Source organism: Argentina silus, assembly GCF_951799395.1.
Source record: "Argentina silus genome assembly, chromosome: 11".
Classification (NCBI taxonomy): domain Eukaryota; kingdom Metazoa; phylum Chordata; class Actinopteri; order Argentiniformes; family Argentinidae; genus Argentina; species Argentina silus.
The window spans coordinates 18,372,375-18,387,666 of record NC_139665.1 but is presented as its reverse complement, the minus strand read 5'-3'; the positions used below and the strand labels follow the sequence as shown (position 1 = coordinate 18,387,666).

Sequence of the window (15,292 nt, the reverse complement as noted above, 5' to 3'; positions counted from 1 at the left end):
TAAATGATAGCTTTTGGGCCACAAGCACAGGGAGTAGCTCTATCATGACCTCAGTTTCAGGGCTTAAGTTACAACACCAGCTTAAAGTGGAATTTTACCCTGTAATCCAGTGGATTTGTTGTTTTCATTATTCAAAAGTAGACACATTCACATTCACTGAGTCAAGATATCTCGCTTTGAATGCCCTCATCAGTCCTGATGTGCCAAATTGCCCATTTGATTCAATTCCAACAACTCCCAAGATTCCCCTCTCCCTCCCACACAAGGTCCTTCTGTTAGTTAACAGAGCAAGAGCTAGCGGGTGCCGGGAATTACTGGCATTGTAGAGCAGGGACGGAATGCAAAAACTCTCGTCTGACGTATTTTAACGCGGTATGGCTTCTTATTTTTTTAGGAAGTAAACACAGACCTCCCGTTTCGATAGCTATGATGCAGCTGCACGCGAAATGATGCTAGTTTGAGACGGTATACATCTTGGATTGACTAGAAATACACATGAAAATGGACTTTGGATAAACTTCCCCTTTAAAACACAGTGACACACAGTTGTCCATTCAAAGCTAAAACATTTAGCCAAAAACATCTATTTATAAACTGTGTGTTCTACAGAGAACTAAAGACCTGCCATTACCACGAGCAAGGCCTCTAATAATTGAATGGCACCACTAATTTCAGAAGTAAACAAAACACGCAGAAACACACTTACAAAACAGAAAACACCTCAGACAGAAAACATCAAATGTAGAAATGATCATTTGCTGGTTTCCTTTAACCTGCAGTAAACACGTTTACTGACACGAACACTGACAGTCTCAAAGGATAAATGGGCTATCTAGATTTTCCCAGAACAAATATGCACTTGGATTTGCATTTAACAAAAAACAACATGTCAAGAGAGACATCCCTGTAAAAGTAAAACCAGAGTAAAGTTTAGCTTCTTTAACTCGACAAAGTACTTTTTATAGCCGCGATTAAAGAAAATTACAGGGTTTGATAGTGTATGATTGTCAGAGACACGATCTGCTACGGTGGTTTGTTGTCTGCCTGCCTCTAACACACACACACACACACACACGCACACACATGCCTACAATATCAGCCCTACACTGAACTAAGAGATTCCACTATCAATTGCAATCATATAGAGACCATCAGTCAAATATCCTGTGACTCTGTGCTCTCTATTGTGACTGAAATGAAGACTGATAGCCTACATGTTCATGTCACTGTGGGGTGGGTTAGCTCAAGGTGGGTCAATAAGGTCCATGTAGTTATGTTGCCTTTCTTCCTACGATGGTAACTTGTACCATTACAGTCCAAAGGTAATAATGGGAAACAGGAATTGTCTAAGAAACTAAAGGTGAAATTAGGAAGACAACATTGAGTGACAACATGATGCATCTAATTAGGCTGTCTTTGCACATGAACATCATGCATAAAACCATACAGTGGCAGTGTGCCTCAAAAGAAAAGCCAGCCAGGCGGGCAACAAGTGTTTACCCCCTGAACTCCCAGTGGTCCTTAAGCAACACATATTAAAGGCGGGATATCCCCCACTAATAGAAGACTCTCCTTTTCCAAGGTAAACTAATCCTTATGGTGTTGCCCTTCTCACTGTCACCACTGGTATCACTTGGATGGCCCAAGCCTCTGAAACATGTGCGTTTGAGAGTCTAAAACTGTCACCGCTGGGGACTGTGCATATGCCCCCCCTAATCCTCTGGAGCCATCGGCACCATCCCCTCTGTCTGGGGGGAAGTCTGTGCCACAGTTTCTCAGATCTAATTCCAATCAAGGGTCAAGTTTCAATGGGACACACACTGCCTCTCCAGTTAGCCAACACCATGGGTCCTATTCAATCAAAACTGGTCAAATGTTCTAGCCTGGTGGAGCCAGCCAGATCTCACATTCTGTTTCAAGAAAAGTCAGCATAACAATACAGCATAGGCCTATTTCAATTAATATGCAGTTGTTTCGTTTAGCTTCACAATGTAAACATCAATGAGTAAACTTACATGAATATGCCAATGTGCTGCAAGGCACAACAAACTGTATTCTGGGTATCCTGGAAAACCAGGCACTGGATTTGATAAAGCAATGTCCATTTCCTAATAGATTTTTTCTTGGCATAAAAGTCCTAAGAAAACCGATTTTATTAGGCAACGGGCAACAAAGCTAAGCAGAGTCAGGGTGGCCTGTTACTACTGTGCAATGGTAGGGTAAACATTGTTGCATATTATCTAGATAATCATTCAGTAGGGGCACTTACTTGAGGCATGTACAGTAATAGATTTAAAAAACATGCAACATTTCATCCTAAAAACTGATGATTCAATTCTAATTTCCTCCCACTGTTGACAATGACGGTGACCGTTTTAAAGATTGGAAAATTAATCATAGATCATCTTTGTTGTCTATGGATCCTCACAGTTAAAAACTCTAACCCAGTTCTTCTGCTCTCCCCTCAGATGTGCTGTGTCCAAATATGAAGGTGCAACCAGATCGATTTAAACCCAACAGCACCAGTCATGGACTAGAGGAAGTTCCAGGTACAGTACAGTAAATATCAGTTTTCTCTTTTTCACTGCTCAAGAATTGTCAATGTTTCACATTCATCAACAGAATGGTTAACAATTATTTCACCTCATACAGTTTGTCAACCACAATGATCTCTGCAAAGATGGTGAATGGATACACATACTACTGTGTACAAATGTTCTCCATGATGAATTGTGTATCCAGATGGTAAATTACTTATTCTACCGTCCTCTTTAATGCTGGTGACAAGGAAAATCTTTGCGGCAAGCAAATACTTCCACATTCATTCATTCATACATTTTTGTGCCAGTTTTCCATTGTTATAATGTTACGAAAGCCGCTACACATTCAGAGTAGTACAAAGTTCATAACATACCTCCCCTAGGACTGACAAACAAAGACTTTCATAGACTCTCCATCCAGCCACAAGAGGAGCTGAAGAGGGTGTAAAGAATGAACACGGGCCTCATTGTCTTCACCTATCTATAACAAGTTAGTTACTAGTCAATAAGGATGACTTTAGTCTATCTAGTATACTGGTTAGGGAGCAGCCCAGCAGGGCGTTGTTACTTGGTCTCCATTGCCAGTGAGCTTCTCAGAAACGAAGAGTAGTGTTTAACCAGAGAGGTAGGATGTTGTCTTACAGCCCATTGGGGGATCTGAGTTCCTGTCTATGCCTCCCACTCACATTCATCATGCTAAGAGAAAAAACAGACACGGACAGAGATGTCTGACTGCTGCTACAAAGTCTTTACCTGGGGAAAGGAAACTGCCAAATAACCCTAAGCCTGTGGATAAGCCTATGTGCAGCACACAGGAGGAGAGATATGGGTCATGTGCGTAGGGAAAACAAATCTATAAAGACTCAAGCAGTTGTGGGTATTTGTGTGAGACTTATGGCCTGGTCAAAATGCTCCTTTACCTCCTTGGGTGTTAGGGCCATCACAGATCTAGCTGCCAGAACGCAAATCGTTCTGCACTAAAGTCAAGGTTTTGAGTCTAATGCTCTTGTGCAGTCAGTCTCCTGGGGTACAGGAGGGGACATGTGCCATTATTTCTCACTGTCATCATTTTTTTTTGTTACAAATTGAAATGGCTCCTGAGGCAAGTTAAGTAATGCCATATCCGGAGTGAATTTAATTTGTTTTTTAAACCTGAGGCATTCTGGCAAAGCTGGTGTTTGTGCTTGCTCCGGCAACCGGCGGCGACAGCGCCGGATCCCACTGACGAGACTAGATATCACATCCTCTAGACAAGCCCAGTGCTAATTATGCGGTCATTCCTTTACTGTAAACAGCAATGAAAGAGGGAGAAATCAAGATAAATCACAAGAACCCACCAATGTTGTTTCAAGAACTTTCAGAACAAAAGTAATTGTAAAGTAGAATAGTTTCATTTGCAATAAATCTCTTGTTGAAAATTGCTGACCAGTGTAAGCCTGACAAGACCTTTGTGGTTGAAATGTTACTGTACATTCAGGAGCATTCAAACGGAGTGAGGGTACTGTTCTCCTTCTCTTTTAAAAAGACAATCTGCAATGAAAATCCATAATCTAAGAACCATTCAAACAATTAACATGCTGAAGGGTGGCATAGGATTAGGAATATTTGGGGTCCATGCAGGGCTCCTAACTTTCATTTGGTGGCACCAGCACATTATTTGGTCATGCCCAAATTTTGCCACACAATAGAAACAATGAGTAGGCTTAGTTAACTTGACATTGCATTCAGAGACAACTTGTGCTGTGTGTGTGTTAAACATTCCTCTTCTCATTACAATGGTCTTACAGTCTATTCACAAATGCATACAGAAATGCATTACATGCAGCTTCGCCTGTTCTTTGATAATAAAGTAATAAAAAAAAAAACATTGTTTGATCATGACATCGCAATTGCATACAATAGAAGGCACTTCCAAGCAGAATGCATAACACTGACAGTATAGGCCAAGACAAAGCATATGGACATCGATATCATTTTAGCTCCTTGTTTTTCAAAGATTGGACAGATGTGTGTTCGCTTTGACACTCACACCTGGTGTGACCAGCATTTTTGTTCCCCTCGCACAGCAAAGTCAAATGGTCACACTCTGGAGCCCTGGTTGCCCTTTAATTAACCACTGGTGTAGCTTATCAACTGGTCTAAATGAAACCATCCAAGACTGGTTTAGGCACACTGTACCATAACTGCCAAATACTTTTGGACCAGACGAGTCACACCACTGATTAACAGCACTACTCAGTTGATGAGCATATCCTCCTTGCAATGTATAAATCACCACTACCTTATTCATAGCTGAGTATTGTGATAAGACAGACTAGCCTTCGTTATGAGTCATCTGGCTCAGTGTGAATACTGAAAAGAGGAAAGTGAAAAGAGAACCAACGTGTCGTGGCCATGTCGGTCCCTGCTGTGGGTAATTGCGACCAGAGGTGCAGGCAGCGAAGTGCTCAGATGTCGCCATCTGTCCGGATCAAAGGAATGCACTGTATACGGCTGCCTTTCCCAGTCGGTGAACTCATCTGGCTTTTCCCGCAGAGATCGTCCCCGATGGTCTATTCTGGTTTTTCAAAATAACTTTCTGGGTTGATTATACACTTTCCCCGGCCAATCCAAATTACAGGTCTGAGCTCAGCTCGGCCAATCCCAAAAGCCACGGAACCAGTGCACAGAGAGTATTTGCATAGTGCATGGTAACAGAGGGAAAACAGACCCGTTATTAAAAAAACTCGCAGCTGGATGGGTACCTCAACTCACAATCTAGACCCACCCATACGACATGTGGAAGCAGTATGATGAGTACCGTCTCGGTTGAGACACTAGCAGACCAGTTAGCCAACTTACACTCACCGGCCACTTCATTAGGTACACCTGTTCAACTGCTCGGTAACGCAAATATCTAAATCAGCCAATCACATGGCAGCAACTCAATGCATTTAGGCATGTAGACATGGCCAAGACGACCTGCTGAAGTTCAAACTGAGCATCAGAATGAAAGAAAGGTGATTTAAGTGACTTTGAACGTGGCATGGTTGTTGGTGCCAGACGGGCTGGTCTGAGTATTTCAGAAACTGCTGATCTACTGGGATTTTCTCGCACAACCATCTCTAGGGTTTACAGAGAATGGTCCGAAAGAGAGAAAATATCCAGTGAGCGGCTGTTCTCTGGGCGAAAATGCCTTGTTGATGCCAGAGGTCAGAGGAGAATGGCCAGACTGGTTCGAGATGATAGAAAGGCAACATAAACCACCAAAATAACCACTCGTTACAACCAAGGTATGCAGAAGATCATCTCTGAATGCACAACACGTCGAACCTTGAAGCAGATGGGCTACAAAAGGGGGTCCAACCCAGTACTAGCAAGGTGTACCTAATAACATAGCCGGTGAGTGTACATCAGTAGGCGACTAGGCGAAGCTGGGTAGTTGACACTTACTTGCTGTGAGATTAAGTAGATGCATCAGGACAGAGGAATTCAATACAAAACTATGTTTTAAGTTTGATATTTTGAGTTGCCAATAGCTGAAAAATACAGGAAATTCAATTGAGCACCATAACTCAAAATCTATGCACTGTTTTTCAGCACACTCAGTATTGACACCATATCAACATTCCTGTTTTCACATTATATTCAAAATACGCTGTGGCATGTCTCCACAATGTTTACCCCCCTCAGTTATTCAGTATGCTATGGGCCCCTGTTTAATGTTATTTTTTACTCAGTCTCTAATGGCATAGCGGCAGCCTGTGTGCTTTGCCACCTGTTTCAAGGCTATTTCCACAGACCCGAGTAAGCTTTTGCAGCACTCTCACATTACCACCTTCATAAAGAAACAGTTTCTTTCCTATCTGTCTGAATCATGTTACGCATCAGACATAGTCACTCAAAATACATATTTCTTCTGAATATGTTCAAAAAGGCAAAGGTGATAAAAAATTTATCTTGTAATCTCATGGCTTGAATACTCATCTTTCATTCATCAATTCATCAATCATTTTAGCGTCCAACAGTATGTGGTGCTGACATACAGTTATGACATAGCTGTATACTTCAGTGACACATAAATCTGCATTCTCAGAACGAAGCACAACAGATTATTCAAGTTTACTGTACTACAAGACACGCAGCTGTATGAAAAGTGTATATCAATAATATAGCCTATGTATTTCCAGGGTCGCTCCATTTAAACAACACAACTGTTGCCAGTGAGATCAGGTGGATAACTGGCAGCATTATAACCCGCCCTGGTCCCTGCCAGCATTGCCATAGCTACTTGTTTGATGTATAAGGGAGTGTCCACTCCAAACCACCTTAATATGGTGGGTGGCTAACCCTGGAAACCTCAGTAATTTTAAATTAAACAGCCGCTACAGCACAACAGAGTACACACACCACTGACTGTTCCACTGGAACACCAATGACATAATTGCATACGAGAGCTTTTTTTTTTTAGGCCTCTGCTTAAACAAGTGACGTTTAATGTCTTTTGGCAGCACATCTATAACAAGGGCAAACATGAGCATAATTAGTGGGCCTGATATCTTGCAAATTCCAAAATAAGGCTGAGTTTTTCACTTCCTGTATTCAGTAATAATGTGAGTTTTAGCGGCAATAGAAAAGCCACAAATACAGTCTTGGAGGGCGGGGTGTGGTGGGATTGACCCACATCTGCCAATCCATCACTGGGATTTGTTTATATCAAAGTAACTGTATGTGACCGAAAATACAGTGTGGGATTGTCAGTATTACTAAGTATCACAAATCACCAAGTAAGATGCACTGACTGCACATAGTACAATTACCATCACAGTATCAGTCAAAGGGAGTGGCGGGCTGTGTATTTTACACCTAGGCCTTCAGTGACATCCTCTCGCGATTCAACCGCCTTTGAATAACCTCACCATGACACTAAGGCTATAGGTTATCGTCATTCAACGTAACCACCCCATATTAACAGTGACCGTAACCTTTATAGAGTGGAATAAAGTGATTTAACACAAGGCTAAAGCAGAGGAGGCTTTGCTAGCCCTGACGGCCCACCGCTGTTCAAAGGTCATCTTCTAAGAAACATACAAGCTACTGTAGTAGACTGATCTGTCAGTTCATTACAACTTTGTGTGTGTGTATGTGTTCTCTAATTGTCACATGTATGTGCATGCCCCATCTAGTGGTGTTCAGTAGAAATGCATATGGACAATTGCAATGTACACTCACCGAACACTTTATTAGGAACACCTGTACACCTTCCCATGGTGAAGGTGGTGTAATGGTGTGGGGAATGTTTTCTTGGCACACTTTGGGCCCGTTAATACCAATCAATCATCGCTTGAATGCCACTGCCTATTTGAGTATTGTTGCTGACCATGTGCATCCTTTCATGGCCACAATTTACCCATCTTCTAATGGCTACTTCCAGCATGATAATGCCACCATGTCACAAAGCAAAAGTCATCTCAAACTGGTTTCATGAACATGACAATGAGTTCAGTGTTCTTTAGTGGCCTTCCCAGTCACCGGATCTGAATCCAATAGTACACCTTTGGGATGTGGTAGAACAGGAGATTCACAGCTTGAAAGTGCACCTGAAAAATCTGCAGGAATTGCATGATTCAATCATGTCATCATGGACCAGAATCTCAAAGGAATGTTTCCAACATCTTGTGGAATCAGTGCTACGAAGAATTGAGGTTGTTTTGAGAGCCAACGGAGGCCCTACTCTGTATTAATATAGCGTTCCTAATAAAGTGTTTGGTGAGTGTGTATGGACTCATCTACAACTAACTATACAATTGTTTGTTTTTTTCTATCCTCATTGCTGCAGGATTTGACCTAATGGACTACTTCAATGTGAGAGATATTTTAGGAACAAAAGAGGATGAAGGCCAAAGCTCTTACGTTAGACTTGGAACCATGCCCATTGTACAACAAACAGAGTAAGTGAATGATACATCATTTCAGAGTCTGCAAAATTCAAAAACGGTATCGACATGTGGGCTATGCAGTAGAGGTGAAAAGGCCTACATCAGCAAACGTTGCCAAGGTCAGTGTTGCCTCTTGTCTCAATGGAACACCAATGGATTCTTGGCGAGGAACAGTTATTAACATTGAAGGTTGGAAAAGCAAGTAACTCAAGCAGAATTAAAAGTTTAAAACCACGGACAGATTAGCCTACCTGTTGCACCTGTTTCCGGCAAAGATCTGGACTCAACTCTTTCCACGGGCAGCAACATTTGCAGCAAACGTAGTAGTACTAGTAGATTGACAAATTGAGGCCTACTATACTTTTACTCTAGTTCCATATAGAGTAACATACGTAGAAGTATGTGCTAGTTTTTACTTGGGATAGTAACATTCAAGAGACAGTACGCCAAATGTACGGGTATCACATCCTTGCGGCGCAATATTCTCCCTCCACGAGTGCATACAGTGTAGGCTATGTGTGAAATCAATCCGCGTGCGTAACGTAATCTGCGTGACCTAGGTCTATAGGCATGTATGGTGATTAACATTTTGAGGCATAATAAATGAATGATGTATTTGTCTTGTCTCCCTCTTTGTTGTGTTGTAGAGACGTTTTCCCACAAGGTCTGCCTGATGAATATGCTTTTGTGACGACGTTCAAATTCAGGAAGACCTCTAGAAGGGAGGACTGGTACCTCTGGCAAATATTTGACAAATATGGAATTCCACAGGTGTAATATCATTTTGGTGTATATGCACAAGAAGACTGTCACAGTATTGCCAGCTGAATTGTTTTTGCAACTGAATACTGCACATACATTGTGGTCTACTGTAAAAACATACTCACATAATAAACAGAGATGAGGGGAACATAATTATGCTCCTGTATTATTTGGCTTTTCTTCACCGAATCTATCAAACCTGACCAGGTGTCCATCCGTCTGGATGGTGACAACAAGGCAGTGGAATACAATGCTGTGGGATTGACCCAGGATGCTGTGAGGGCTGTCTTCAAGAACCCAGAGGTGGACAACCTCTTTGACCGCAACTGGCACAAGATAGCTCTCAGTGTGGAGGCCAAGTCTGTGTCCCTGTACCTGGACTGCAAGTTCATCCAGACTTTGCCCATTGAAGACAGAGAGGACATTGATATCCAAGGGAAGACAGTTATTGGAAAGAGGCTGTATGACAGCGTACCAATTGATGTGAGTGACTCCTTTTGCACGTGCAAATGTATTGCACCCAGTTGTGATGGAATTGTTATCAGGGTAGAGCAGCAGTGGATTGGATTTGAAGCAGTAGATAGTGAAATACCATGGTGGATTTAGTTCCCTGGTAGAACCAGTAACTGACTGTACACTGTATTTGTTGTGGTCAGCTTAGATTTTTTGCAGTCAGTCACTTTGAAGTGCTCCACATTAAGACAGATGTTTTATTGTGCAAACGCAGACATTTTGTCTGACCCACATGTGTCTGAGCTTCATTCTGTGTGTCTCTGTCTTGGTGACACTCTTCCCATGCAGTTTGACCTCCAGAGGATGATGATCTACTGTGACTCCAAGCACGCAGAGCTGGAGACATGCTGTGATCTGCCAACAGGGCCGGTGAGTACACCTACCACTGCTGTTGTTGGTCGTCTCTGGGAACATGCCTATGACATACTGCTTTTCATGCTCACCCACCTCTTCCTTGTGCATCATTTACACATTTCATGTTATGGCATTCACATTTGCTCAGTTTTGCCATAGCCGCCATTGATCATTCCATTACCGTCAAGTTGTTTATGGAGGGTAAGTGGAGTTGATATGTGTGCTATGTTTACTATTTCAGTGTCCTAAGAAGGTTGTGACAGAGGCTCCGATCATCGAGATTCCCACCCCCACCCCTGCAAGTGGAGAACAGAAGAGAGGCCCCGTGGCAGTCAACTGCTCTTGTCCTGCAGGAGAAAGAGTAAGATGCATGGTTCTATCCTATAGGATGCATACGCCTGAGAGTTATCCTCCACCTATCAATGCAAAAATAATCTTAATTGTTTCCAAAGATGTATTTATTTTCATTCCCTGCAGGGAGAGATCGGTCTACCTGGCGTTGCCGGTCTGAAGGGTGAAAAGGTCATCTAACGCTCCTGAGCAAGACTTTGTGTGACAAAATAACAACAATATTCTAACCTCAGGAGTCATTCTCCTGAAGCGCTTCATTGTGCTTTGTCATAATGTCACCTGCCTACTTCTTTCAGGGTGACACTGGCAGTAAGGGTGCAGTTGGACCTCCTGGCCTCAATGGACAAAAAGGAGAAACTGTATGAAAACATTACCGTGCAAATGTCCTTACAGCGCCGTTATTTGAAAGATATTCAATCATTAAGTCGTAAAAACAGCATGTCATAGTATAGAATTTAACCACACATTTGGAAATGTCTTTATTGTAGTGTTTAGTTTAGTATAATTTATTTTTAAGGTTCCTGTCACATGATTAGTTATTATCACATAAACCTAAATAGTAGGTCTGAATTATTTTAATTGTATTATTCTTATTCTTATTCTTCTTATTATTGCATGCACATCTTTTATCAATTCTGCTGCTTTTTTTCTCTTTAGCCTCGATAATAATTAATCCATGTTGATTAATTATTTGCAGGGCAAAGTAATCTCTGTCAAGGGTGATAGAGGTGCGAAGGTAAGGTCATGGTTTGACAGTCAAACTCCTCAAATGTAATGATGATAATGCATGGGCATCACATCCTAACCCACTTGAGCCAAATACATACAGTATGTCCTCATGCTACTATCACACGTTTGACAAAGACCTCTATAGTGTGAACTTTCTGAATAGTATATAATTCCATCTTCAGAAGTACTGTAGAAAATGTACCTATTTGTTGGACCAGCATATATCTTTCTCTCTCTGGGAGTAGCCAGAAAAATTCTTATAGCTATGGCAGAATTACAGGACAGGTCACCACAGAGGATGTGTTACACAGAGGCCAGGCCCACGCAGACGCCCACCCGGTCCGTTAAAAACACACACTCTGTGCTGCTTGGCAGTGCCAGCTGGGAGCCCCAGCGTATAATTTCTCCCCTTAGCCTAAAGCCCAAGCATGTATCATACAGGCAGTCCAGAGAGGGATACTTAAGATCGCCACAAGTGGGCTGGAGAGCAAGGCCACAGTCTTCTCACTTCTCTACTTGGTGTGCATGTAAGATATTATAGTGGTGACAGATGCACCTGTAGATTGTACTATTATTGCATCATGCGGGCAGTGTAACAAACATCCTGCTTTTGACTTGGAAATATTACCTTAAGGCACGAAGATTAAGTTCACACTCTCGTGTCATGGAATCCCGCCATGTTGACACACAAGCAGCCGCATCAGCTAAAAAAAGACCATTGCCTGAATCCAGGGTTGGCGAGGTGGAGGCACCTCATTTCTACAGTGCACCTTTTCTAAACAATAGAAAATCCATTCCATCAGATCATGAAACTATTCAAAATATTCATGAAACATTCACACTGTATGTTTCATGACACAGGACATTATTCAAGGATTGTTATGACTTGTTTAAGTCAATGTTGATACTTATAGAGCTTGAGGAGTTTGCTGGTGAAACTGCATGAAGCTACAAACTCATTGATGTTTGTAGAGCATTTCTGTTGCTGTCTTTTTTTATCTGTCAATATCCTTCTTTGCTCAGTCTCTATAAGTCAGACAGGTTGCTAAAGGGCTCGCAATTCTGTTAGGCTCACCTTAGGTAACCAACTTAATGCAGAACATGACGTCAGTGTACCTAGGACTTTTTGAGTTGTGGGAGGTGAAAGTGAATTCATACTGCTCTAATTGCATACTCAGCAGACTAGACTAGCCAATTTCCCTTAAACCAATTTGAAGTCTTGTGTATTTAGTGTCCTTTCATTATAGGCTATGAAGACATAGTTGCTGCTCTCTTTTGATGAGGAAATGACGTGCATTAAAGTGATACAAGCTCTGAAAATAATTAAAGAGCAGAATTCTTTGAGTTGTAAAGTGGTTTATGAAGCACAGTAACCTAGTGGTACTGTGTAATTAAACACAACAGTCATAACCTTTTCTTTTTTTAAGCTTCAAATTCCAAGGGATTCCTTGGCTTAAAAAATGACATCAGACACAAACCAAAACTACAATGTGAAATTACTTTAGAAAGCCATTGTTCCTTGAGTGGTCCGGTTGTCTTTGGCTGCAAAGTGTGGAATGACCTCTGGGTCTTGGAGAACTGGACCAACCGCTGTTACCATATTTTGGCCCTCTTGCCATTGCTCAAAAGTTTTGTGTTTATTTGTCCTTGCTTCTTGGTGTAACATATTGTATGTGTAATCTGTATGTCACTGTTGTGTGTCTGATCCTGTCAATAATTGTGTAATACGGTTTCAACAAGTGTGTGTATTCCATCCTCTAACAACTGTTTACTAAACCGTGTTCAGTGAATTAATCATTCCATGTTTTCTCGCAGCATGTCATCGTTGTCAGCCTAGTTTTCTACACAATTCCTCCTTCGCATCAGATAGACGCTCTTATACCAACCACCCTACATTCCTGTGTTCTCTCTACAGGGTGATGCCGGAAGGCAAGGTTCATCAGGTGAATCAGGACGGAAAGGAGAGAAGGTGAGACAGTCTTGAGGGGTTTTGCTTTATCGCAGATATTTTTCCATAACATTGTTGTCAGATTGAATGGTGAGCATTTACTTTCTGCTCTGCTGTAGATTCCACCTGAGAAAATAGAAGTTCTTAGGAACGTTTACCTTTTAAAATGGTTGTGTTAACCATTGTTTAAACAGGGATCAAGTGGAGCTCCAGGTCTTTCTGGGAAAATTGGAGAAAGAGGAGTGCAGGTAAGAAACACATATTTAACTTAATGTAATAGAATATCTTCTATTTCTTAACATCCTTTATATGCCTTATGACTACAAACTCTCTCCTGGTGCAAGATACTGTTGATGGACACATCCGCAAAATGTATGTATGTTGGACAAACCTATGTTTCTATGGTTTAATGTAACAGGGTGTAGCAGGACTCGCAGGAGCTGCTGGGTTGCCAGGCCCATTGGGACCAAAGGTGGGTGGCCATTTGTCCATTTTGATTGATTCCATTTATGATTCAGTATATGCCTAATATAGCATGTGTTTGACTCCACATTGGAGGATTAATACGCCTTTTCAGAGTGTAAAAGTGTACTGTAGGTAGCCTATTCCATTTGGCTGCACTGATATCAATGACATTCTTGTTCTGCTTGTGGGCGTACAGTACATACTTTTGACGGACAATTACCCCTCTGCTTGCTATCGATTTCCTGTAAAAATGTGACTTGCTTCGTTGACTTTCCCTTGTATGAAACAGCTGGAGAGAGAGAGAGAGAGAGAGAGAGAGAGAGAGAGAGAGAGAGAGAGAGAGAGAGAGAGAGAGAGAGAGAGAGAGAGAGAGAGAGAGAGAGAGAGAGAGAGAGAGAGAGAGAGAGAGAGAGAGAGAGAGAGAGAGAGAGAGAGAGAGAGAGAGAGAGAGAGACTCTGGGTTGGCCAATGAGCTGTGACCACTGAGAGTTTGAGTTTTAACACACCTTTATTGTTCACTTAAGGAGCACAACAGCTATATAGACCGGACAAAAGATAAGAAAAATAAATAGAGAGAAAGAGAGAGACACTGACTCAGGGTTGGTCAATGGGCTGTGACCACCGCAGTCAAAGAGAAGGTCAGAGCTCAGACTAGTGGAAATGACTGCCCCCTGTTGGCAGAACATAAAAAAGTTTAAATGGCTTCTGATGTCGACACACTTCACACCAAGCAGGGTTGATTTTTTTTTTAGACTGATGTTCTTACACAGACAAAGAAAATGCTTCAATGATTACATACACAAACCTGAAGAGAGCACATATCTGTTACTATGAATACCATTAGTTCAGATGTTAAGACGTGGGACATCCGTACTGTGGTGAGAGTGGGAGAGGGAAAGAAGTCAGAGGTCAGGGAACAGGAATGTCACAGAGGGTGTCCAGGGCTGAGGGCTCTATTCACTAACAGGTGCTGTTGTTAATTTGGGTGTTTATTGGCCCACAGGATCCATATACCTCCCAAGTTAGTTCAACCCTGACACAGCAATCTGGGGTTAACTCTCATTCAAAATATGTGAAATTGCTGCTTTCATAAAAAAACACAATGACCAAAAGACCTAATGTTAGTGGTCTTTATATGGATCTGGAATCCATTACTGTAACATTATGAGTTATCCTCTTGTTGTCTCAACACAGGGAATTCAAGGAGATTCCGGAACTCCCGGTTCACCTGGACCCAAAGGTGTCGTTGTGAGTAAAACCAACAATAAAATGTCTAAAACATACACTGTCTTTTCTAAATGTGTCTGAAAGTGTATTTGGTAGTCATATCTGTGTTATTCTGTGTGGCATTAGGGTACCCAAGGCATCAAAGGGGATAAAGGAGCTACAGGCTTGAGGGTAAGTATTGTGTGATGTCTCATGTTCACTGAATCAAATGATTACATTATGGCTGGTTAATAATATTATCATCAGAATGTCGACCAGGGCTGTAGACAGGGTTAACACAGTCTCTGAGAAAGCATATCCAGCCCAGAGGAATGGAGAACTGATGGGTGTAATGGTGAAAACAGATGTGGCTTCCTTGATGTACTCCCCAAACTTCCTGCCTGGGACCTGTGGGGGTGTTCAGCTATAATGCAGCTCATTCATGGCTCCTACTACAGAGTGTCTGTCAACGCTTCAGCCTACTCTCCACTTCTAAGTTTCCTGAA

General features: G+C 41.9%; 1 protein-coding gene across 1 annotated transcript in view; it reads left to right on the top strand.

The window, feature by feature from the left end:
- Positions 1-15,292, top strand: part of col22a1 (collagen, type XXII, alpha 1) — a gene marked incomplete at its 5' end in the record, with an annotated part of 36,743 nt that overhangs the window by 3,221 nt on the left and 18,230 nt on the right. The window contains 14 exons of the mRNA XM_083681145.1: positions 2,469-2,549; positions 8,359-8,470; positions 9,106-9,229; positions 9,428-9,703; positions 10,022-10,102; positions 10,329-10,448; positions 10,565-10,609; positions 10,735-10,797; positions 11,136-11,174; positions 13,083-13,136; positions 13,310-13,363; positions 13,534-13,587; positions 14,775-14,828; positions 14,934-14,978. Coding sequence (XP_083537271.1) covers positions 2,469-2,549; positions 8,359-8,470; positions 9,106-9,229; positions 9,428-9,703; positions 10,022-10,102; positions 10,329-10,448; positions 10,565-10,609; positions 10,735-10,797; positions 11,136-11,174; positions 13,083-13,136; positions 13,310-13,363; positions 13,534-13,587; positions 14,775-14,828; positions 14,934-14,978 — 1,202 coding nt within the window. The remainder of the gene's footprint in view (positions 1-2,468; positions 2,550-8,358; positions 8,471-9,105; positions 9,230-9,427; positions 9,704-10,021; positions 10,103-10,328; positions 10,449-10,564; positions 10,610-10,734; positions 10,798-11,135; positions 11,175-13,082; positions 13,137-13,309; positions 13,364-13,533; positions 13,588-14,774; positions 14,829-14,933; positions 14,979-15,292) is intronic.